The sequence below is a fragment of the Centrocercus urophasianus genome, unplaced genomic scaffold, assembly GCF_019232065.1.
Source record: "Centrocercus urophasianus isolate 14NV4802_14NV808 unplaced genomic scaffold, USGS_Curo_1.0 seq_20, whole genome shotgun sequence".
Taxonomy (NCBI): Eukaryota; Metazoa; Chordata; class Aves; order Galliformes; family Phasianidae; genus Centrocercus; species Centrocercus urophasianus.
In genome coordinates this window covers 14,785,125-14,808,918 of record NW_024884756.1, presented here as the reverse complement: position 1 = coordinate 14,808,918, position 23,794 = coordinate 14,785,125, and the positions used below count along the sequence as shown (strand labels likewise).

General features: G+C 36.2%; 1 protein-coding gene across 1 annotated transcript in view; it reads right to left on the bottom strand.

The window, feature by feature from the left end:
• The window catches only part of LOC122162068 (titin-like), a 236,491-nt gene that overhangs the window by 142,132 nt on the left and 70,565 nt on the right, over nt 1-23,794 (bottom strand). Inside the window, exons 63-103 of the mRNA XM_042821962.1 lie at nt 23,487-23,765; nt 23,047-23,334; nt 22,590-22,877; nt 19,602-19,883; nt 19,058-19,336; nt 18,672-18,953; nt 18,263-18,541; nt 17,453-17,740; nt 17,057-17,335; nt 16,695-16,973; nt 16,299-16,577; nt 15,509-15,796; nt 15,062-15,349; nt 14,235-14,525; nt 13,189-13,476; nt 12,191-12,283; nt 11,785-12,067; nt 11,355-11,535; nt 10,922-11,011; nt 10,570-10,837; nt 10,214-10,474; nt 9,444-9,653; nt 9,262-9,339; nt 9,125-9,151; nt 8,404-8,451; nt 7,614-7,670; nt 7,441-7,518; nt 6,912-7,166; nt 6,276-6,368; nt 5,646-5,723; nt 4,198-4,266; nt 3,509-3,592; nt 3,143-3,205; nt 2,833-2,904; nt 2,429-2,506; nt 1,847-1,924; nt 1,593-1,673; nt 1,115-1,192; nt 833-913; nt 579-662; nt 182-280 (exon numbers count right to left, since the gene is read on the bottom strand). Of these exons, the coding sequence (XP_042677896.1) occupies nt 182-280; nt 579-662; nt 833-913; nt 1,115-1,192; nt 1,593-1,673; nt 1,847-1,924; nt 2,429-2,506; nt 2,833-2,904; nt 3,143-3,205; nt 3,509-3,592; nt 4,198-4,266; nt 5,646-5,723; nt 6,276-6,368; nt 6,912-7,166; nt 7,441-7,518; nt 7,614-7,670; nt 8,404-8,451; nt 9,125-9,151; nt 9,262-9,339; nt 9,444-9,653; nt 10,214-10,474; nt 10,570-10,837; nt 10,922-11,011; nt 11,355-11,535; nt 11,785-12,067; nt 12,191-12,283; nt 13,189-13,476; nt 14,235-14,525; nt 15,062-15,349; nt 15,509-15,796; nt 16,299-16,577; nt 16,695-16,973; nt 17,057-17,335; nt 17,453-17,740; nt 18,263-18,541; nt 18,672-18,953; nt 19,058-19,336; nt 19,602-19,883; nt 22,590-22,877; nt 23,047-23,334; nt 23,487-23,765 (7,224 nt within the window). The remainder of the gene's footprint in view (nt 1-181; nt 281-578; nt 663-832; nt 914-1,114; nt 1,193-1,592; nt 1,674-1,846; nt 1,925-2,428; nt 2,507-2,832; nt 2,905-3,142; nt 3,206-3,508; nt 3,593-4,197; nt 4,267-5,645; nt 5,724-6,275; nt 6,369-6,911; nt 7,167-7,440; nt 7,519-7,613; nt 7,671-8,403; nt 8,452-9,124; nt 9,152-9,261; nt 9,340-9,443; nt 9,654-10,213; nt 10,475-10,569; nt 10,838-10,921; nt 11,012-11,354; nt 11,536-11,784; nt 12,068-12,190; nt 12,284-13,188; nt 13,477-14,234; nt 14,526-15,061; nt 15,350-15,508; nt 15,797-16,298; nt 16,578-16,694; nt 16,974-17,056; nt 17,336-17,452; nt 17,741-18,262; nt 18,542-18,671; nt 18,954-19,057; nt 19,337-19,601; nt 19,884-22,589; nt 22,878-23,046; nt 23,335-23,486; nt 23,766-23,794) is intronic.

Below are 23,794 nucleotides of genomic sequence, written 5' to 3'. Positions count from 1 at the left end.
TTCATGGGATGTTAAGCGGCATTCAGAGGGTATTAACTAACTAGAAGTCTATAAAATATTCCTACAGAAAACTCACTCAAAATAACTAACACAAAATTCTTGCATATTTTCATCTTGGTCTTAGAGCAAGAGACTTCTAAAAGAAGCATAGGTTTCTCATTGGCAGTTGTTAACAATCTACCTTCAGGTGATGGGATTTCTTCTGGAACAGCAATAGATATTCTTTCTTCTGTAATAAGCATTCTTTCTTCAAAAATTGCTCTCTTCTGCACTTCTGGTACTTTGAAAGATAATAGCATTAAATGGATGATTTTCTAATGCCAGTGTGAAAGCCACCTTCCAAAATGCAAGTAACTAAGTTTCCAAAGAATTGCTTAAGGGTCTTGAACAAACAACACAACAGAGATTCAACACTTAACATTCGTATTTTTGTACGTACAGCACACAAAAAAATAATCGTTTTTTTACTGTCAATAAATCAGTACTGCGGAATTCATAAAGGCAGCACAAATGACAAGACAGAGCAGACACACAGAAGCTAAGAAACAGCATTTTATTTATTCTACTGGAAAGCATACCTTTAGCTGGAGGAGCCTCAACTTTTTTAGGAACAGCAGGAGGTACCTTTTCTTTAGGGACAGGTTTCTTAGGAACTGCAGGCACTTTTAAAAAAAGCATTTAATTTTAGGATCTAGAAAGTGAAACACTTTCAAAAGCAACACGAAACAGAAAGGTATTGTTCAAACAGAAGATTACACAGACATTTTGTTTACAAAGCACAACTGACTAAACTGAGGGAAATGTTTATGTTCTGAAGACTAGGAGACGATACCTTTTGCAGGTGGAGCCTCTTCTGGTTTAGGAATCTGAGGCAATTTTTCTTCTGGTACTGGTTTCTTAGGTACTTCTGGTGCTTCAGAGATATTAATTAAACAATATTAAATAAAATTACAAGTGTCTCAAGACTACATCTAAAGCACAATTACCAACAAAACTGACACACAAAAAAACCACGTAACTAGTATTACTGAAGCACAACTGAACCCAGATTCACCTAACAATAAAGAACAAAATTAGACAAACAAAATGCTTAAGATATTTGATTTAAGTATACCTTTAGGGGGTGGAGCTGCTTCTCTTTTTGGAACAGCAACTTTTTTCTCAGGGGGAGCTCTTTTGGGCTCCTCTGGCACTTAAAAAACATGAAACAAAACAATTGAATTCCATGTTTCAAAGATCTGTTTGAGTATTTTACAAATGCATCCATTCATAAGAATATCAGGACACGTCAATATCACATAAATATTACATCTAACACAGAAAAATATAAGACTAACATACAGTTGAAAAAAACATTTATCTATTCAGTCACAGGAAGCCTCCAAAGTGCTGTGAGACTAATTCCTTAACTTGAGAGAGCTACTTGAGTATATTACCTGACCTTAAAAAGTGTTACATGCGTACAAACAATTATACATTAAAAAAAAAAAAAAAAACCACCTGACAAATATAATTACATAGAAACTAAAACCAACAAAAAAACAGTTAAAAAAAAAAGATATTTGAGAGGTACACTCCATCACTAAATATACCTTTGAGAGGTGGAGGTTCTACTTCGGGAACTGGAATGTGTACCTTTTCTTCAGGTGGAGGTTTTTTAGGCAATTCAGGCACTTTAAAGACATTAAAATGTATTTAAAGAATCTTGTCAAAGCTTTTGAATTGTCTTAGATGAGAAGAGACATACAAGACACATATATTACATATGCTTACATTTAAAATTGAGTAGTAGCTTGAACAAAACAGTACAGGACAGGTTAAAGTTCACTTTCAAAAGATTCTGTACCTTTTACTGGGGGAGACACCTCCTTCTTAGCAACAGCAACTCTCTTTTCTGGAACAGGTTTCTTAGGGACTTCAGGCACTTGGAAAGCATTTCCAAAGAGAGAGAACTTTAGTTTTCACAACACTTATTCAGATTTCAAGACTGCTCTATAGCACACAATGTCTGGGCAAATAGTTAAACACTGCAGCACAATACATTGTATGACCCTTTGCAGGGTTTACAACATAATGCAGACTATTTAGGAAAGACACAAAAATGCAACATAAAATTCCAATACCAACATTTATGCGCTATCATTTTTCATGGCACTCTAGAAGAAAAAATACCCAACTCTTTATCTGCAAAAAACACACAGTCAAAGCAAACACAAGAAACAAACAAGACTGTTAGGAAAGAGAAGAGCCAACTCTGAGACACATTCAAGCATTGTAAACTAAGATACAGCACAAAGCAAAAAAGGAGACCAGGCAAAATGAAAGGCACATAGACAGCAGATTCATGAAAACATTCAAGACAGCTTACTAAAATATACTGAAAGATAGTAAGATTTTTTATTTTTTTTAACTTGGGTAGAAGAAGTACCTTTAGCAGGTGGAGCTTCTTTTGGGACAGGAACAGGCTTTCTTTCTTCTGGGACATGCCTCTTTGTTATCTCAGGCACTTTAAAGAGATATGTGGTGAACATTTAGAAGATGGAAAGAGAGTACATTGCTGTAGGCTGTTTTCAACATGCCGTGTAAGCAAACATCGCATGTCAAAAAACATGCTATTTTTCAGACAGGGAAATATTCTCAAATTTTCCCCCAAAATCAAAGATTTAATTAAAGTAGTGATTAAGAAGTAGACTTGGAAACGTGGTAGGAGATGATGTTTGAGGGTAGAACCATAAGAACTGAGCCTTGATATGCTGTTCTTTGATACAGAGTGGTAAGACAAATAAATTTAAAAAAAAAAAATTAGGTGGATGATGCAAAGATTTAATTCACCTTCAACGTGATGAGTCTCCAGTTCTTCAGAAATGACCTCTCGTTCTTCCTCCTCTTCAACTTCCTTATGTGCTGCAACAGGAATTTGAAAGATATTAAATACAGAGATGTGAAATCCTAATGTCTGTAGTAAACTGAAATACTTTTAAGATATTATGTGTCCAGTACACAAAGGTTCACTGACAACATTTGCTAATGTTGTCCAGAAAATCAATTGAATGTGCAGATCTCACAGTGAGTTTTGATTAAGATTCAAATTTTTAAAAAAAATCTTAAATATTGATTAGTATCTCATTCTTAAGCAATCTACCTTCAATTGGGTAAACAGCTTCAAAGAATCTTTCTTCAACTGTTTTCTCATGCTCTGTAGGCTCTTCAAAGAGAAGCATTTAAATAATGTTTAGAAAAAATAGCTTAGATGTTAACATCTGTTAATCTAAAGAAAACTGAGGATAAATAGCACAATGAACAAAAAGAAGCAAGGCATGTCGAAACATAAATGTCTAAATATGTAATTTGAAACAGAAAAATTGGCTTAAAGAAAAAATGGCAATACAGAAAGTACTGGGTTTTTTTGGGTGTGTGTGATTTTTTTTAACATTACTATTTTTTTTAATTTGTTTTTAAAACTTTTTTTTTTTTTTTTTTTTTTTTTTTTTTTTTTTTTTTTACATACCTGTGATATATGAATACTCTTCTTCTCTGTGGACAGAAACTGACATCTTTTCTTCTGAAACAGTCCATCTTTCTACTGTCGGTACTTTAAAGATAGGATTTTGTTTTAGTATTTTATATTATAGATCCACAGCAGCGGTAGAGAGCATGTGAATTTTATGAAATCTGTATCTGTATTGTATGCTAAAGTCTTAGAACATATTTAGACAGTCAGTAATGACATTCTGAAACACTGAATACACAACAACAACAGATATAAAATTTACTTGGTTAGAAACTAAGGATACAGATATTCCTAACAAGAGAATATAAAATAAATTCATGCTCAGACTTCTGCAATTAGTGTATCACAATGATTTCAAAGGCACTTCTTCAAGGAAGTGTTAGGGCCCTGAGATGTTATATAAGCATGTGCCAACAGGCAGAACATTTAAAGAGAAAACCAAATCAAAGTACAATATCCGACAGACTATTTGAATACAAATCACAAAGACAGCCACAAACATGAGAACATACTTTATGACACGCAGAATCATGGTAGACATACATTTTGCACAATGAAAGTAGTCAAAGTATGATCAGTACAACAGATCCAAGTACATGCACAGTTCTATATGTTCACAAGAGACACAAGAATTCACAGGGTACTGGAAATATTGTAAAGTACAATTGAAAGCTGCAGATCTTTACCTTCCTTTTTCATAACCTTTTCCTCGACGATCATTGGTGTAGGTTTTGCTGATGGGATTTTCTTGGTAACTGTTAGCATTAAATTTGGTTAATCAGACATATATTCAGAAAAGAGATTAAAACAAATCTACGGCTTTTTAGGAATAATGTTGGAAACACAACAAACAAACTAGCCCAGAACCATACAAAGCAAGATAAAAGAAGTGCTTGCTTCTTTCAATTTGCTGCTTTCTAAAGGGGCTGGTAACTTCTGTAGTGCAGAGAAGGTCATTATCCTAACGTATTTTGAATTCTAGCCTGATTTCCTGCTGCAGAATGGTAAATGCTATATGAGAAGAACTGGTTACCAAGTGAATGAAGATGCATCTTGTAACTAAGATATCCTGATAGACAAGTCAAGGTGGAAATCTGAGGAAGATGGAGATTTCACATCTTGAGCTTAAAGTGAAACACTTTTTGTCACTTGATCCAATTATACACCTCCTGTTTTAAAGCATCCATTGTCAACAACTAAATTTCCTATTTTCACCTAAAAAACTTTTTGCCTTCCTTTTACAAAATGCTGCAGAAGCCATTATTACAGCTGTTTTAAAGACTGACAAATTGGTCAGATCCATGTGAAATGAATGATAGAATTGCTCAGGTTGAAAAAGATCTTAAAGATCATCAAGCCCAATCACAGCCTAACCATACTATCATAACTCTAACAACCCTCTGCTAAATCATGTGCCTGAACACCACATCCAAACCATTTTTTAACACATCCAGGGATGGTGACTCAACCATCTCCCTGGGTAGTCTACTCCAGTGCTTAACAACCCTTTCTGTAAAGAAGTTTTTCCTGATATCCAACCTAAATCTCCCCTGGCACAACTTGAGGCCATTTCCCCTTGTCCTGTCACCTATCACCAGCGAGAAGAGACTAAGCCCACTCTCACCGCAATCACCTATCAGGTACTTGAAGAGAGCAACAACGTCTCCCCTCAGCCTCCTCTTCCCCAGACTAAACAGCCCCTATTCTTCAGTTGCTCCTTGTAGGGCATATTCTCCAAGCCTTTCACAAGCCTTCTTGCCCTTCATGGGACACAGTCCAGCACCTCCATGTCCTTTCTATACTGAGGTGCCCAAAACTGAACACAGTACTCGAAATGAGGCCTCACCAATGCTGAGTACAGGGGCAGGATTACTTCTCTAATCCTTCTCACCACACTATTCCTGATACAAGCCAGGGTGCCATTGGCCTTCTTGGCCACCTGGGCACACTGCTGGCTCATATTCAGACAACTGTCCATCAGTACACCAAGGTCCCTTTCCATCAGGCAGCTTTCCAGCCACTCCTCCCCAAGCCTGTACTGTTGCCTGGGGTTGCTGTGACTAAACAAGCACATGCATATTAGCTAAGTAACTTTCACATAAAGGCAATATTAAGGTAATTAAGCAGTAGTTACCCTCAGCCCGTTTGAGTTTTTCCTCTGCAACCCTCTGAGTGGTAATCTCAACTTTTTCATCAACAGGTTTCTTGACAACTGTAAGTAATACAAATATACTCATCATTTGTGTCATCTTGCAAATTGTTTTTCAGACATAAAACAGGTAGAACTGACTTTTTCCTGTTTAAGATATGAGCATCCAATGCTTTATTCAGCACACTGTTCACTGCCACTGAACAATAGTGGTAAAGGTATTCATGAAACAGGCAATACAGCCCACCTTCCCCTGAGAGATATGCATTGATCTATACGAACAGTTCTCAGAAACTCCAGCTTCCACTGGCTTAAGAACATCACTTAGGTCTAAAGCTAATATATTTTAAGAGGGAAAGATTATTGAAGCACAGATTGATTTTACTAACAGTTCTGATTTTGCTTCAATCATTTTGTCATATTCTCTATCTGCAGGAAAATCTGAGGTGAGAGAACAGAAGGGTTGCCATGCCATGGCCCATGGTCAGGGCACTGTTCAACATGAAGATCATTCTCTCCTATTCAAAGAAATGAAGCCATTGCAGTACAGCTTGAGGGAGTAGCATGAGAGAGGTCAAAACGAGCACTGCTGTTAATTTTGCAAGAATGACATACCTTTATGAACTGTAACTTCTTTCTTTTCCTTCTTTTCAGCTGTAATTGCTGCAGGCTTTCGCTCAGGCACAGGCTTCTTAGGAACTTCCACCACTTTAAAAACAAAAACATTTCCTAATGATGAAAATTACATTTTATAAAGTCTCACAGAAGGAATTAGTTATGTCATTATAAGATTATGAGTTGAAACAAACACACAGTTTTGAAGATTGAACTGCTGCTGTACGTTTTTTTTGCTTATTTCCATGTTTTTCCATTAAAATCACATTCTTGTCATAGAGGCATACTACAGCTGAAGCATACAAGGAATTGCAAAATTATCCCACCATTAGAATAAAAAAATTGATGTTAGAAAAATTTATCTAAATCAAGTCTATCTAGAATGCGTGAATGTGTGAAAATGATAGCAGAAATATCCTGAACAACTAAAAATAAAACAAATTACAAACCCTTAATTCATATTAGATTTTAAAGATGGCCCAATCTGCAAAGTTTGCTGGTAATCCTATAATAGTGTATCATTTTCCATTTGCATTTACATTTTGCCATACCAGGGTCCTTATATTGTCAAGTCCTAGTTACAATTTGGCAGCATGTTTGGATTCAATTGGTAAAACAATTGTAAATCTTTTATACCTTCTTCATGAATGATTTGTTTTTCTTCATAAGCCACCTCCCTTTTCTCGTAAGTTTCTTCCCATTCCTCTTCTCCTTCATCATAACCTTCTTCCTTGAAATAATAATCATGATCTTCTCCATAATCTTCTTCCCATTCTTCATAAACTTCTTTGGGTTTTTCATATACTTCCATTTTTTCTTCATGAATCTCTTCTCTCCTTGCCATAGATGTTATTTTGACCTCTTTGGGCTTCTCTGGCAGTATCTCAGGAACTTAAAAACAAAGCAAAACAAAACAACCATGTTATCATCATAGCCTGGAATCTGCAAAGTGTATTGGATGTTCACAGTTAGTGAAATTAGTTCTTCCTTGCAGACAGTGTTATGTGATTTTTTTTTATAAGATCTATAAGATCTTATAAAAGATCATAAGCACAGACATCCAAGAGACGTCTTTTCCCGAAATAATGTTACTATTTTTAAGAGAGTATTTGTTGTGGTTTTTTTTTTTTTCTTTTTTTTTTTTTTTTTTTTTTTTTCAAGTTACCTTCAGGTGGTGGGATTTCCTTGGGACCCTTTTTAACCACCTTTTTCGAGACTTTCTTTACTGGAACTTTCTTTTCTGCTTAAAATATATATATATGAAAATTTAAGTTAAAACAAAAGAACAAAACATAACTAAACATATGTACACTATCTAGTTACTTTAAGTACTCTTACCTGGCTTTTTCTCCTCTGGTGGTGTAATGAGGGGCAGAAGAATAGGAATGGGGGCAGCTTCTGAAAAAAAAATATATATATATTTAGAATGAGTATGGTTTTGAATTCTAATTGAAGAAAAATCTTATTGCATTTGAAAAATGAGATTTTTTTTTTTTTTTTTACTGTACTTGCAGAATAGGAGCAAAATTGGTGCTTACTCTGATAGTTCACTGTAGCTGGAACAATGTGTTTTGAATGGAAATCCGTAGTCGGCCTTTATTTGCATACTGATACTTGGAAGCTTTTTTTCCTAGCACCATTCTCCTTTTCTTGCTGATAGTAACTCATCCAGATATAAAATCTTTTCCCTCCTGCTGTATCTCAAAGCATTTACCAAATTCTCATGGAAATGAAATAAAGAATGAATTTCTAGGTCCATACTGAACTGCTGAATCTAGCAGAAACATATGTAATGCTTGTCTGTAGTCCACCAACAGAGTCTGGGAAGCTAAGGGAGCTCCAACCTGTTCCAATCTGTTTATACAGCTTCAAAATAATCTTCGTCTTTCATTTTCTTTTCTTTTTTTTTATTTCTTTTAAAGAGCACTCCTATTTTATGGTTTTCACCTTCTACAATGCAAAATGAGTTCAACCAAGCAAAGGCTTACTCTTACATATTTCTAAAGAGTGGACTAACCAGATCCTACCAAAACCTTATCTGTGATCTTTCTCTGAGGCTCCTACTGCCTTGCTGTTTTAATACTGACATAAAAGAGAACTACAGAACAAGTCTAGTTTGTTATTTTACCTTCAGCTGGTTTTGGAGGTGGAACTGCTACCTTGGCATCAGGAACATCTAGAAAATATAAACATTTAACTGTGTAAAAGAAATAGATATATGAATTTGCTGCTCCCAGGACTAGCTCATGGTGTTTCATTTTTTCTTGTTCTAGCACACAGTTATCTTGGCCCTTAAGCATAAGCAACCCAATGTATAGAAAACTATTTGAATTAATCTTTCTTATCTGGCCAGACTTTACTGTTTTTTTTTTTTTTTTTTTTTTTTTAATTATTTCTACATACTGCTCACCTCATTCTGGAATAGGCTCTTCCTTAAGAACATTCAGAAAGGAAAATCATTATACATCAGAAGCAGATTATTGCTATCTATTTTGCTTCCTTGGTTAATTATTTTTCAGCTGTGATGAGGACATTGATTATATTCATTGGTATCTCTTCACTGCTGTATTCCTCAGTCATTTAAATAAACTCATTTGTTCTAGAGAATATAGCTTCCCATACCTACCATACAAAATAAGACCCCAGACATGATGATAATCAGTGATTTTAAAGTTACCACAGCAGTAAGCACCATAGTGTATAAGAATAAATAATTCCACATGTATACAGGTAAGGCGTATTATTCCAGAGTGTAGGTTCGACTTACTACAACCATGAAAAAAGGATAAAGCAGAGCAATGCATTCTATGACAGATAACAGACACGCTAATCTTGTGCATGATCTTTACCTGGAGGCTTCAACTCCAGTTTGATTTCTGCAAAAGAAAAATAAATTCCTTTCAGAATTATTTGTTCCAGAATCATACTTTAAACTCACAAATTTGCAGACTCTATGATCACAAATTTGTTTTAAAAATCGGCTAACCTTTGGTTACCAGATAGAGCTCTGCAGTGCTTCTTGCTTCTCCCCTTGGTTCGAGACGAGCAATTACAGAATATACACCTGCAACAGCCAAGAATTTTGTATTAATATGACTTTATAATTAAAAGAACACACAACAAAATCTGATAAAGTAGCATCAGCCCAAACATTCTAGGAATTTTTACCTTCATCGTCTGCAGTAACATTGTGAATAGTCATATAATGACAACGACCTTCACTTCTGAAGCTGTACTTCGGGCTTTCTCTCAGTTCAGTGGGGCCTTTATACCATGTCACAACTGCATCATCAAAGGACACTTCACACTCAAAGGTAGCAGATTGGTGTTCGCTTACTACAATGTTCTGTATGCTCTTTGTGAACTGAATTGGTTCAGCTGTTTTAGAAACAAAAATAAGTAAGTTATTGTCTACCATTCAGGCTATTTAGCTTTCATGACAATAACACACTATAGTAAGGTATAATAACAAATAAGAAACAAGAGTTTCCATCTACTGTGAAGTTTTCTACATAAGAATGAAGATTAGAAGATGTAAGAATATAAATATAATAAGATTGCTGTAGATAAATTATACAAGAGAAGTCATAAGGGAAATAAAGAGAAGGTAAAGAATAATTCAAGAAAAAGAGGTAATCCAAGGAAAAAGAGGAAAATATGAGAGCATCAGGAAAAAAGAAAATACAAGAAAATAAGACTGATGATTTCAGATCAAGAGGTCATTACTAATGATGACTTAGTTAAAAATATTAAATTACACAAATACTATCACATATGGTTCAAAGAGAAAGAAAAGCAAAACTTCTTGTATGATCAATTTTCAAGTTTGAGGATATTTCTTTAAGAAATCCCTTTTATTTTCATCTTTTCTGTTAATGGGATATCCAGCAACTGTTTATCACTACTGTAATAAAGATATTCTATATCTGTTTACAAACCTTCAATGGCCAGATCAGCAGTTGTTTCTAGATTGTCAAGCTTGCAGGTATACTGCCCCTGGTCTTCTGTTCTAACATCCTTGATGATGAGTTTGTGTACTTTGTCGGAGACTTGTGTTGAATATCTCCCTCCTATCTTAATTGGCCTCCCATTTCTATACCACTGAGACTTGGCATTTGGGATAGAAAACTGACAAGACAGCGTGCATGTGTTTCCTTCCTTGAAAGTAGTGTCATGAAGATGCCGTTCAACTGCAGGCTCTATTAGCATGTAAAACATACATTTTAGAAGACATCACACAATATAATAAATAAAGTAAAAAATACTTCAAATACACACTTCAAAATATACTTACCAATCACAGTTAGTCTAGCACTGGCAATGTGTGGTCCACACACTATTCTGTAATTCCCTTGATCTTCAAGTTGGCAGTTTCTGATTTTCAGTATGTGGCGATCACCTTCAATTTTAATTTCATATTTGTCGCTGGAGTCCAGTTTCTGAGTTCCCTTGTACCATGAAAGCTTAATTTCTGGATAGTTAATTTTAATCTCACATTCAAAGACAGCATCTTCATCTGTTAAAACTGTTTGATTTTCAATGTCTCTGATTAGAGTAACAGGCTGAAAAAAATATTAGTTTAAATTAGTTTCATCTTTCTTGTTATGGGTTTGAATATTTCATGAATCAGGACAAAAATATGTCACCTCTGTTTGTGTGAGCCGTTGCTGAATAAATGCTACAAGTTCTTCAAACTCCTGGTCCTCTTTTTGAGCCTTTTCTGTGAGCTCAATTTCCTGTAATAAGACAAAATGTACATAATGATTAGATACTAAATGCCAAGTTGGCATGTTCATCCAACACAGAATTAGTTCTTACATCAAATTTGATGTAACCATACTATAACTAGTCTATCTTCCCATCTTAAAAATAGTAGCCACATAGTCAAGGCAGAACACAGTTGGCCAGAAGGGCCATCCCTTCTTCTTTGGTTTGAGCATGCAGGAAATTGAAAACGATCAGTAAAACATCTGAACAGATTCCAGAAAAGCCTGTATAGAAAGTACAGGTCACCAGGTCTGTTTACAAGAACTTTGTTACTTCTAACAAAAACAATGCCATAGTGGCAATATATCTTACCAATCTATGGCTTTCTTCTTCTCTGGTCTGCTTTAGTAACTCAAAAGCTTGCAGGAGGCCACGGAAATCTGTAATTCCGTACATGCGAGCATATTTCTCGTATTCTTTGGGATCAACATTTTTGAGAAGTTCCAAGATATCGATAGTCTGCTCTTCCTCTTCCTTCTTCTTTGTTGGAACTCTATTCAAACCAATAACAAACATTAAATTTATTAAGTTTCCTAGAAAGACGTCTACTGAAAAAAAATCCATCAACTTAGAACTGCTACATACAGCACAATCCTTTAGTGTAACCTAGTCAGGTGCTTCTATTTTCAGTACACAATTAAACACATATAATAAACATTAAAACACTGTATCTTGATCTGAGTCTTATAATCAAAAAGTTCTGTGTTGATGGGAAGGTAGTTTATACAAATTCTGTGTATACCTTTTCAGTTTTCCCCTGACATCCTCTTCAACAAATTCTTGCTTTCTTTCTTCAACTTGCAGGTTGACACTCCTCTCAATTTCACCATGTTGGTTAAAAGCTACACATTTGTACGTGCCAGAATCTGTTTTTGTTGTGTCCTTTATTTCCAGTTTGGCTTCATCTCCTCTCTGCTGGATTATAATGCGACCACCCTGGTTGAGTTGCCTCCATTTCCCCTTCATCCACTTAACATTTGGAATTGGGTCTCCTCCAACTTTTGCAATAAATGTTGCAACAGTCTCTGCAGAAAGATGCAAATAAGAAGGCTAAGTATTTTCTTGGTGTTTCTATGACAGCAGGACATGATCTCAAGCATCAGGCATACGCAAATAGAAAACAGGGTAATTTTAGAAAGAATTCTTACTTTCCATGACTTTGATACTCTGAGGCTCTGATACAAAATAAAGTTTTCCTTCCATGTCTGCTTTCTTAGCTGCTGGTGCAGCTGCTGCTTTTTCTGGGGAAAAACAAACAAACAAACAAGATTTACAGTATCATAGAATAGGTAAGGTTGAAAGGAGCCTGCAGAGGACTCAAGCTGATTGCCCAGAGCTTTCTAGATGAAACTGAATATTATGGGCCACTTTGTGGTCTTCAATAACATTAGTTGTGCCATTTATATTTTCACAGCTGCAAATTCATAGATGGATATGCAAATAAGAAGCTTCATTTTCTAAAATGAGTCAGTTTTTAATGAAGTATTTTCTGTCTATTTCTGGAAATTTTATTCCAAGTTATTTGCATTTTTTAAACAGTGATCTGTTGGTTGTTTTTTTTTTTTCTTTTGTGTAGTACTTATCTTTCCTGCTACCCACATAGTGACAAAAACTGTTTCTACATGTTACTGGATCTTCATGACTTGAATGCATTTGTAAGACAGGACACTACATGGAAGGTCTCATGTTAGGCAATATTTACTTCTAGTTATAATTTCAAAATGCACTGGAGCTTTAACAGCTTTGAAGCAACTAACCTCTAAGGCGACATTATGAATCAAATTCCTTTTCTAATTTCTTTTAATAAACACTGCTACTACAAAAACATGCACAGATGAATGTAATTTTAACTAACTTAGCTTTCCTTTTTGTTAAATTCTGTGTTTTGTTTCAGGAACTAAATTCTTCATCTTTTCAGTGAGGATATATTACTGGTTTGACACTGAACTCACAGTTTATGTTGATATTTATATGTAAATTATTTTTCAATATACTGTCTCCCCAGATTGCATAGTTTTGCAAAGAACTAAAAGATACTAATTGTTTCCTGTTAGAATATTAGTATCTTTGTTCCACACAAAACAAAGCAGGATGAAGTTTTATTTTAGATTTCCATTGCATGTTTTGATTTTGCCTTGAACTGTACCTTTAACTGTCACTTTAGATCTGCAAGTGTCAGTGCCAGCCACATTTGAAGCTTTGCACACGTATTCTCCTGAATCAGATTTGGTAACTGCAGCAAGTTCCAGAAGAGCTACTCCATTAGCAAAGCTGAAGCTGCATCTTTCTGAAGCTCTTATTTCTCTTCCTGCCTTCAGCCACTGAATCCGGATTGGCTCTGATCCTCTGACATGGCAGCTGAGCTGCAAGGTATCACCTTCTTCTGTTGCTGCTGGCTGAAGAGGCTGGTCAAAAACTGGAGGCTTTTTTGGTTCTGAAAGGCGAAAATGCTTCAGTGAATTCTCCAAGAAGGAAAGTATGATTAAGAATGTAGGAGAAAGAGATACATGTGATTCTTAAGAAAGAAAATGACAAGGAATGAGCAAGAATAAGAAGTCTGAGAATCCCAATCATAGTTTTAGGAAATATAATTACTATCTAGACAGTATGCTTTGAATGCAAACATACAATGAGTGCTTTACATAACACATTCTCTGCACACAGTAAGGACATTCACATGCAAAAAATAGTAGAACTAATGTACTGCTGTTAGTCTGTAAACTACATAAGCACTGGTAGAGAAACAAATATAGAATCTCCTGCAGTAGCATTAGGACAATGTGCCATGCTTCTCCAGCTTAGTTGTAAGTGCATAGAAAAATTGTTACTCTTAAAAAGAAAAAAAAAGAAAAAAAAAAAGAGAGAATGATTAAATATTCAACCAAAATATCATGTTAAAGATTTCAATGTTTACTTTAGATAATTCATAGTAAGTAGTGAATAAATAAAGAAGCCACTCCCTGAAGAAATGGTTTGATTTCCCCCAAATTGAAAGATTCCTTGATATTGTGGTTCAAATCAGCTTTATCTTGTCCATCTCAGTACAAACTATTGATGTTAAGGTAAGCAAACACATATAATCACATGCAATTAATTTATTAACTGTACAAGTTTATAAGATAGAAGCTGTATATTTGCAGCTAACATACCAAGAAAAAGTAAGAAGTAAAGAAAAACATGGCTTCAACTAACCTCTGATAACAACAGAGGATGTACACAACACACTTCCTGCTTCATTGGACACCTTGCAGGTATATAAACCAGCATCTGATTGCCCTACACTCTTGATATGCAAAAGCAAGGTATTGTTTTTGAATGATATTTCACAGTGAGGACTTGAATGAACTTCCTGATTGTTTTTATACCAAGAAACAGTGAGAGGTTGAGAACCAGCAACCCGGCCCTCAAGTTTAAGTTCATTCCCTTCTGTTTCTTCTACTGCTTCAGACAGTTTCCGAGTAAAAGTAGGTGGAGTTTTTCGTTCTGTAAAGAAAGAACACATGCATCAGACCTGAAATGAATAAATCTAAATAAATTATTTCAAGAAAAAAAATAACATTGGGGAATCAGTATTTGCTCTCATTTAAACAGGACTGTTTTTCCATTTTTAAGTGAGAGTAAGCCAAGATCAATAGCAAGTGTCTTAATCATACATTCACTGTTAGTTAATTTTCCTATGTGCATAAAAGCAACTACAAAAATCCCCACATTTTTTACATTGATCTAAGGCAACTGACCTTAAAAACACAAGATTTTCGTTGAGTTATCAAGAAAGAAATAATCCAAAGACAATAAAGAAATTAGTTTGAAGACAATATTATTTCTTTCCTTCTCCCATTGTTGTTAATGACCCTTCCAAATTCCCTCCAAAGACTTGTACGTACTTCCAGATAGGTGTTTTTGAGGTGTATCACAAAAGTTATGCTTCAAGTTTTTTCTCAAACTTGTCCTGCAGCAATTAAGCTAGCTTCCTTTTCAATTAAAAGAAATGTACACACAAAGTATTATTTATTCAGTACCTTTAACATTCAGTTGTGCTGTACAAGAATCCTTTCCAACTTCATTGCTAGCATAGCATGTATACTTTCCAGAGTCTCCCCTGTCAACTCTCAAGATGGTCAAATGGGCTATGCTTTCTACGTAACTGATCTGATAGTTTCCTCCTGTTCTAATTTCCTGGTTATCTTTTGCCCAGGTGACTCTAATTGGCTGTGTTCCAGAAATGTGACACTCAAAGTCAGCACTTTCTCCAACAATACCATCCACAGGTGTAATTGGGGTATCAAAGAATGGAGGAGTCTTCCCCTCTGAAGAGCAAAGGAAATAAAAAGCATCATGTTAACATCTCAATTTGCTGTCATAAACCTCCCTGAAATAAATACTACTATTTTTACAATATTAAATTCATATATAAAGTAAAAGTGAGTTTTAAGATATTTCCATTCAATAATTCACAGCCCACAGACCTGTAAGGACAAGTTTGCCACTAGAAGAAGCAGTTCCAATAGCATTGCTCGCTGTGCAGGTATATTGCCCCATAAAGCTCTTCTCGGTCTTCAAAATCTGCAGAGTTGCTACATTATCTATGAAGGATGTGTGAACATTGTAGTCTTCTTTTATACGCACATTGTCTTTAAACCAAGATACTTCAATAGGTTCTGAACCAGCAATGCCACAATCAAATGTAACCGGCAAGCCAACAGTTTCATGAACATCTCTCAATTTTCTTGTAAAAGAAGGAGGAAGTTTACGCTCTGTAAGAAAACATGTATTGTACGGTGAGTGCTTTCAAAAGCTACACAACTGTTGCAGTGCTCACCAGTAATCACTGATTAAGCGATTCATAAAATGCATTTCTGCTAATAACTCATCAAAAAATTTCATCCACAATATCATTTAATTCGGGAGCTGATGTATAAATACCACAGTACATCTGGTTGTAGGAAAATATACAACAATTCGGCCCTCAGTTAGCCTATTTAACACCCAGGACTGTCAGGCAGAAACCATCAGAAAAATTCCCTAAGTGTGTAATGAAGATGCAGAACCTCCTATTCCTACAGAAGAAATGGGATCAGTGAGAGATTAATTTCAATTTGTTTTAATGGAAGGCCTTTGTTAATAGAAGACAGGGTATCTTACTGGCCAGGAAAGAGCAAAGCTTTTAAGAAAGAAAAAGTTATCTTAGTTTTTGAAAGAGCAAATATACTTAAGAAACGTAGGCAATTTTCCTAATTTTTAGAAAGAATTATTCACCTTGAACGGTAAGCAAAGAAGATGAAGTAGCTTCCCCAACAGTATTTTCTACTTTGCAGATGTACTCCCCACTGTCACCGCTGTCCACTTGGCTGAAGACCAGAGTGGCAACTTGGTTCTTAAAGTGCATTTTCACAGTAGCTGTTCCTCTCAGCTTTGTATCCCCTTTGTACCATGACACAATCATTTCGGGTGTTCCAGCAACCCGGCACTGTAAGGACGCAGAATCCCCAACAGTCACCTGCACTGGCTCCAAAGGTGTAACGAAGTAAGGTGGTTCTAAAGAACAAACACATGGTATTAGCACAAAAAAAAAAAGGAAAAAAAAGGTATGGCACAGTGACTACTAGTGGTTGAAATAGCAGCTGATAAAATGATAGTGGCTTGATGACGCACCTAGTATTGTAATTGCACCATGACAATTATCTTGCCCAGAGTCATTTTCAATATGGCAAGAATACTGCCCCTGATCTTCCAGTTTGCTATTAGGGATTTCCAGTATGGCAGAAGTTTCTGTAGTAGTGATGCTACACTTTTCAGATTGTTTTAATATTATTCCATTTTTCTTCCACGTCACTGAAATTGGTGGAGTACCCGTATATGTGCATTCCAAGATTAAATTTTTTCCTTTCTCTACACTTAAATCATTCACCTTCATCACAAACTTCGCTGGTTCTATAACAAACAATAAGAAGAAAATAAATTAAGTAAAGCCATATTATTTCTATGAAGAAGTGTAAGAAATAGTCTGCACAAACCTTTGACAAAAAGATGTGTTGTGCAAGAAATCTTCCCTGCCTCATTAGAGACTTGGCACGTGTAGTCTCCACTCTGAAGTGGCTGTACATCAAATAGCTCCAATTCTGCAATGGAGTCTTGCAAGGTAATGTTGCATTTGTGTCCTGATGCTAGCTCAACGCTACCTCTAAACCATTTAACTTCCAATGGAGGAGAGCCTCTCACGATACTTGTAAATGTGATGTTTGCTCCAGATAGAACATTAAGTGGTTCAGGTTTCTTCACAAAAGATGGTGGCTCTAAGTATACAAATAAAACAGACAAAGAAGTAGTACTCTTGATCTTCTGATGAAGAGCGTGTAACAAAAGAATTAAGACTTTTTGCAAACAAATAAGTGTATCTGACAGATACTGACCTCTAACACTCAAAAATGTGCTGCATTCATCAGATCCAGCTACATTAGTAGCTGTACATGAATAAGTTCCCATATCAGATTCCTGAAGCTCATTAACTTTCAGAGAACAAGTATTGTCTGTCAGGGTAGCCTGATATTTGTCTCCACTGGTAATCTCCTGTCCATCATGAAACCAGGAAACAAGAATGGGCGGTGACCCATAAACTTTGCACTCCAGAACAGCAGAAGAACCCAGCTGACCGTATGTTTCTTTCAGTCTTCTTGTGAAAGAAGGTGGTATAATACGATCTGTATTTGTTTAAAAAAAATAATAAAATAAATGAAAAACTATTGTACAGAAGCTTAAATTACAGAATGTTCTCTATGTATCATAAAATCAGTTCGATTTCTTTTACTGTACATACATTATTAATCTGCTCCTGCATGCCTATGTCAATGAGAAGTGGAGAGTTGATGACTAAGGATATTGATGACTAAGGCTGGAGATTTTACTCACACTCTTTTAAAGGGCAGGATTTTTTGTTTGTTTGTTTTTAAGTATTTTTTATACTACATAATATTGCACTAGTTGTCTGAAAAAAGACGCTTGGATTAAAGGTGAAAAAATCAAATCCTTGCAGCAGTTCCTGCCCCTAAGATGTCAGATAGGCATCTATCCCTGACTCTTGTCACCGTCATGTGCAAAAGAACTGAAAAATTATACAAGCAGTGAGTCTCCCAGACTGTCAGTCATAAGAAACAGTATGCTACATAAAGGCATTGTAAAGGAACTTTTGATCAGATATGACTCAAAAAGAGTAGACAACTAACCTGAAACTTGCACTGAAGCAGTGCAGCTGCTTTTACCAACACTGTTTTTCACCTCAAAAGTATATTCTCCACTATCTTCTAGTCCTGCATTGAGGATCTTAAGCCCAGATACTTTGTTGAAGAAACTGATTTTGTATTTACGGTCAGTAGACAATTCATTCCCATCCTTAAACCACCTAGCAGTAAGCTCTGGTGTGCCATCTACTGTGCATTCCAGAGTACAAGAGTCTCCAGCTGTAACTTTCACTGGACCAGGCTTCTCTACAATGACTGCAGGTTCTGCAATGAGATGTAAGTCACAACATTTTAAAAAACAACAATGCAAGAGTTATTAGTACCGTAAAAATTGAAATTTTTAAGCATTAGTGTTTTTTTATTGCTGTTGTTTTTGTTATCCCATGCTACCCACCGAGCACTGTTAGTTTGGCAAAGCATTCCTGAAATCCGGCATCATTTTTTATCTGACAAATGTATTTCCCAGCATTGGCTGGTTCTGCATTTCCAATCTTCAAAGATGCAACGTTTTCTGAATAGGAAATCCAAAGATTTTCACTTTCTCTAATGATCTCCCCTTTGTCTTTTAACCACAGAACAGAAATGGGCTGTGCTCCTTCAACTGCAGCTTGTAGTTCAATTGTCTCCCCAACCACAACAGTGATATCACTCAGCTTCTTCACAAAGGTTGGTGGTGCTATTTAAGAGAAGATTGTAAAAATCACAGTCCAGAAAAGGAAAAGTAGGAGGACAGTAACGGGAACAACGACATTCTGAGAAGATGCCAATCTGTATACAAACCTCTCAGTGTTACAGAGCCAATGCAGGAGTCACTTCCCACATCATTTACAGCTTTACAGTGATATTCACCAACATCTGCAGTATCCACATTGAGAATGTGAATGCTAGCAAGGTAGTTCTCAGACATGACCTTGTATTTCTTGCTGCTTCGAATTTCTCGCTTGTCTTTATACCATGAAATCTGGAATGGAGGTGTGCCCTGAAGCTCACATTCCAGATGAACATCAGACCCTTTCAAGGTCTGGACTGGATGAGGCTTCTTGGTAAAAGCAGGGGGTGCTGAAACAAAGGAGTTAAAATTTGTGTTATTTGAGCAGAGGACATTAAAGAGGGGAGAGTATTCAAGTAGTCAAACTGATACTGAATAAAAAAGGCAAACGATAAATAAAAGAGATCTCCCACAGCATAACAAGCAGGCAAGAGACTCTGCATCTTTTCCAACAGGTTTTGTCCCTTCCTATTAAAGAAAGTGAGATTTAACAGCTTTTCCACACAGGAGTACTCATACAGGCAGAAAGGCACGGGGAAGAACTTGGATTCTCACCTTTCACTTTCAGTGAGGTGCTGGTGCTAGCACTACCAGCTGGGTTCTGGGCTTCACAACTGTAGTCACCAGTGTCTTCAACACTGAGGTTGTGCATTTCAAGGATTGCCACCGAATCCACAAAGGACATGCTATATTTTTCACTTGGATGGATCTCAGTTTCTCCTTTGTACCAGGTGACTTTAATTTCAGGAGATCCACCTACTTTGCACTCATACTTAGTGGAATCATGTTGTTTCACAAGTCTTGAAGAGTCTAGTTTCTTAATAAACCTTGGCGGTTCTGGAAAGCCAAAAATGGGAGATGATGCTTTGAACTGTGCTGATTCTTTGAAAAAGCAGGTAAATACGTAACAGAAAATATAAACTTTGGGGACTTATGCAAACATTCTAACTTTGTAATTTCTATGTTTGTTATTATTATTAATTCAAGTTTGTCCAAAATGTATATTAGGTAGCAAACAAATTCTCTGTTGGCATTTCAGTTAGTTTTTCCTTATTTTACTTTCCCATTCTACTTCTCTTTCTATACATCCAGTTTAGATCAGCTGACGTGTGGTTTTCTTTAATAATATCCTCTTGCAATATGTGGATAATAAGAATGACGACAGAAATGCAAGAATTCAAACTAGTCAGCTAGGAATTATTAAGAGAACTTATGCTGAGTATTATAGCAACTGCTTTATAACCTAACAGGTCATTAAGAATTGATACAGTCAATAAATATACCCAAGTTAAAACCCTTCACACATTCATTGCAAAACCAAACATAAAGGTGCATACAAGGAAGAAAAGTCCAGGAGCTTACATTTAGGCACCACAAATAAAAGATGTTCAAAACAGTCATGCTGGGAAGAATTATGAGATGGTTGGTATTACTGAAATTGGTTATAAAGATCCTGTGACTGCACAGTAAACTAGATAGTTACATTCTTTTCTGTTAGGAGAGAAAGGAGCAGATGTTTGATGTTTTACATCAAAAGTAACACATGAATGATTCAGAATCACAAGACTCTGAATACGCCTGGATCAAAGATAGATGTAGTAGAATGATGAGGTGGTAATGTGGGTGAAACCAACAGATCTTTCTACAGTTAAGTCCCTGTTTGCGCATCCGTCTGCAAAGTGTAGGAAGAATATCTGTTTTATTCTGGGTTCCTTCAACCTGTGGGATGTTTACAGAAGATCCTATGTTGTTAGTAACAAAACTTCCTTTGAGTTTCTAAAAATAGAGATGATGTCTTGTTAACACAAGAATTCTTGAAATCTCAGTAATTTACTATCAATTTTCACACTGATAAACAGATGATTGCCTGTCTGCATACTGGTCAGTTGCTGGCCAGTCACACTCTGACTCAATTTCTTTCCAAAAATGAGAACATAGCTTAGTAAAGCACGTACTTCAAATGTTAAGTAGTTTCTAAAAGAGTTATTAAAGCTACAGATTTGGAACACTAAATCTAATTTAATTTAAAATTTAATTTAAAAAACTGGGAGATGCTGAAAGTCAGTTGGACACAAGATCTTGATTCTAGAAACAAAGCTATATATATCATAAAGATGAGACAGCAACTTCCCAAATTAAAAAAAAAAGGTAAACCAATTCATACATAATATTACACTTCCAAGTACTGTAGGAATTTTATGACAAATTATAAGAAAAGAGAAAACCGTACAAATTCTAAAGAATGTAAGTAATGATAAGATTAAAAAACATAAAAGGATCGATTCACAACTTTGTGAATAAAGAGTTGCAGAGTAAGAGAATTAATAAGGTTAGTCAAGATCCTTCTATGAACAGTAACTTCAGTCAAAAGAACATATTAGTACTGTTATCATTCACAATAAGCAAAATTGTGATTTTGGTGCAAGCAAGCTTGAAACCTTCAAAAGAGATTTCTTTCTTTAAAAAGAGATTTCTTTAAATAAGATTTCTTGCTACAGTATTTCAATAACTTTCGTAGGACAATCTATATAAGAATAGAATCTCTATTTGCCACTGAATCCACAGGTAATGCAGTTTGCCACAGTCCTCATACACCCAGAGAGAAAAATCTGTATGGAAAGAATATGCTCCAGATCTATCTAATACTTTTGATGTGTATTTTTTACAAAATCTTAGTGGTGGTTCAGCTTCTTCTGTTCTTTGTCTCAGAGTAGAAGTTACAGTATTTACTCTTGAAATGTTTGCATGCACATGTGTGCTGTTCTGTTGTTTTTTTCACCTCAAAGCTTACACAGTGGAAGAAAAGAACGCCCCTGAAACAACAGGGACATAGAAAGTCATACATCATTTAAGTAGTTGACTTTATGTTTGTCCTTTCATAAAATAAGCAGGAATAAGATATCCGGAACAGCTATAAATATAACCAAGGTTCCCACCTACATTAAGGAAATTACAGTAAGATACAAGTGCCACTTACACGGGGCCAGTTTTAAAATTAGACCTTCAAAAAACCATTACATCCACACACTATGTAGAGAAGTGTTGGCAGAATGATTGTTTCGCCACCAGGTCTGCCCCTAGATTCTACAATTTTTCCTATTCAACAACAGTGGTTTTCAATGATTTTACGCTGGAAGAGTGAAAATATTTGCAGGAACTGAACACACAAAAAACACGTTTAAGTCTCTTAGGATAATCTGCTTCTTCCAGCTACCGTTCCCTCTTCTAGATCAGTTAGTGAATGACATTTCTACAGAAAGACTTTAAGGCAGACAGCTTTTGCTGGCTGATGGGATCATTCATAAAGGCACAACGTGGTATTAAGTAAATTTTAACATTTCAGTGAGAGAATTCCTCTAGTAGGACTCACTGTATCAGACCAAAAGGAAGATGGATAAGCATTTAAATATTAAAATAGTATTTACATGAAATAACAAATTTCACTGTACCCTCTTGAAAAGATTGTTAGTCTCACATATGGACTATTCAGGGTGTCTACTTCGCAAATCAAAGTCTGCTGAACAGTAGAGCTCCAAGCAGTACCTTGTACAGCCAGCTGAGCGGCGCATGCATCCTTTCCAACACTGTTGCTGGCAGTACAGGTGTAGAGTCCAGCATCTCCTTTACCCACTTTTAGGACCACCAAGCTGGCCGTGTTTTCCACCAGCATCATCTTGTAGTTGCCACCTGGGCGGATCTCTCTGTTGTCTCTGGTCCACACAATCCTCATGGGTGCGGAGCCAGTCACATGGCACTTAAAGGTTGCCCTTTCCCCTAGTGCCACATCAATAGATACTGGCTTGATGTCAAAGAAGGGTGGTTGTAGATGTTCTGCAAAGAGGAAGGCATGGCAGATCTCACCATCAAACTTTACCACACAACTCATGACACCATGCCCATACTCCCTTACCACCATACAATGAGTAGAGTGCCAGAAAGAGTGAAAAAATAGAAGAGGAAATAGATACAAAGTATCTCTGTTTAAGAGCAAGATACAAACCTGTAAGGAGAAGCTTAGCACTGGAAGATGCAGTTCCCAGGGCATTTTGGGCTGAGCAAGTGTATTGACCACAGTAAGCCATATTAGTTTGCAAGATCTGAAGAGTTGCAACATTATTTAAGAAGGTTGACTGCACATTATCGCTGTCACTTAAGAGAACCCCATCCTTGTACCAAGAGACCTGGATAGGCTCTGAGCCATTTATACGGCAATCAAAAGTCACTGGAGCACCAACAGTTTCCTGAATATCTTTCAGTTTCCTGGCAAATGTAGGTGGAAGTTGACGTTCTGCAAGACAATAATAATCATCACCATAAGTAGGAAGCTATCCTGTTAACCTAGAATTACTTAACATGCAGAATCCAGTAAGCACCCCTTTTTGTAGACAACAAAGAGTTTCTACAAAATACCCCAGCAAAGAGTGGCCTTGGGCCCATCACCTTTAACAACAAGCAAAGCTGTGGTAGTAGCAAAGCCAACACTGTTTTCTGCTTTGCAGGTATATTCTCCAATGTCACTGTCCTCCACGGTGGAAAATGCCAGCGTGGCCACGTTATTCTTGAAGTGCATTTTGTAAGCCTGTGTTGATCTGAGTTTGGTGTCTTCTTTGTACCAAGACACCTTGATTTCTGGTGCGCCACCAATCTGGCATTTTAAGACCAAGGGCTCGCCAATCTTCACCTCCACACGGTCCAGGTGTGTGATGAAATAGGGTGGTTCTAGAGAGGAAAGAGCATAGTGAGTAGAG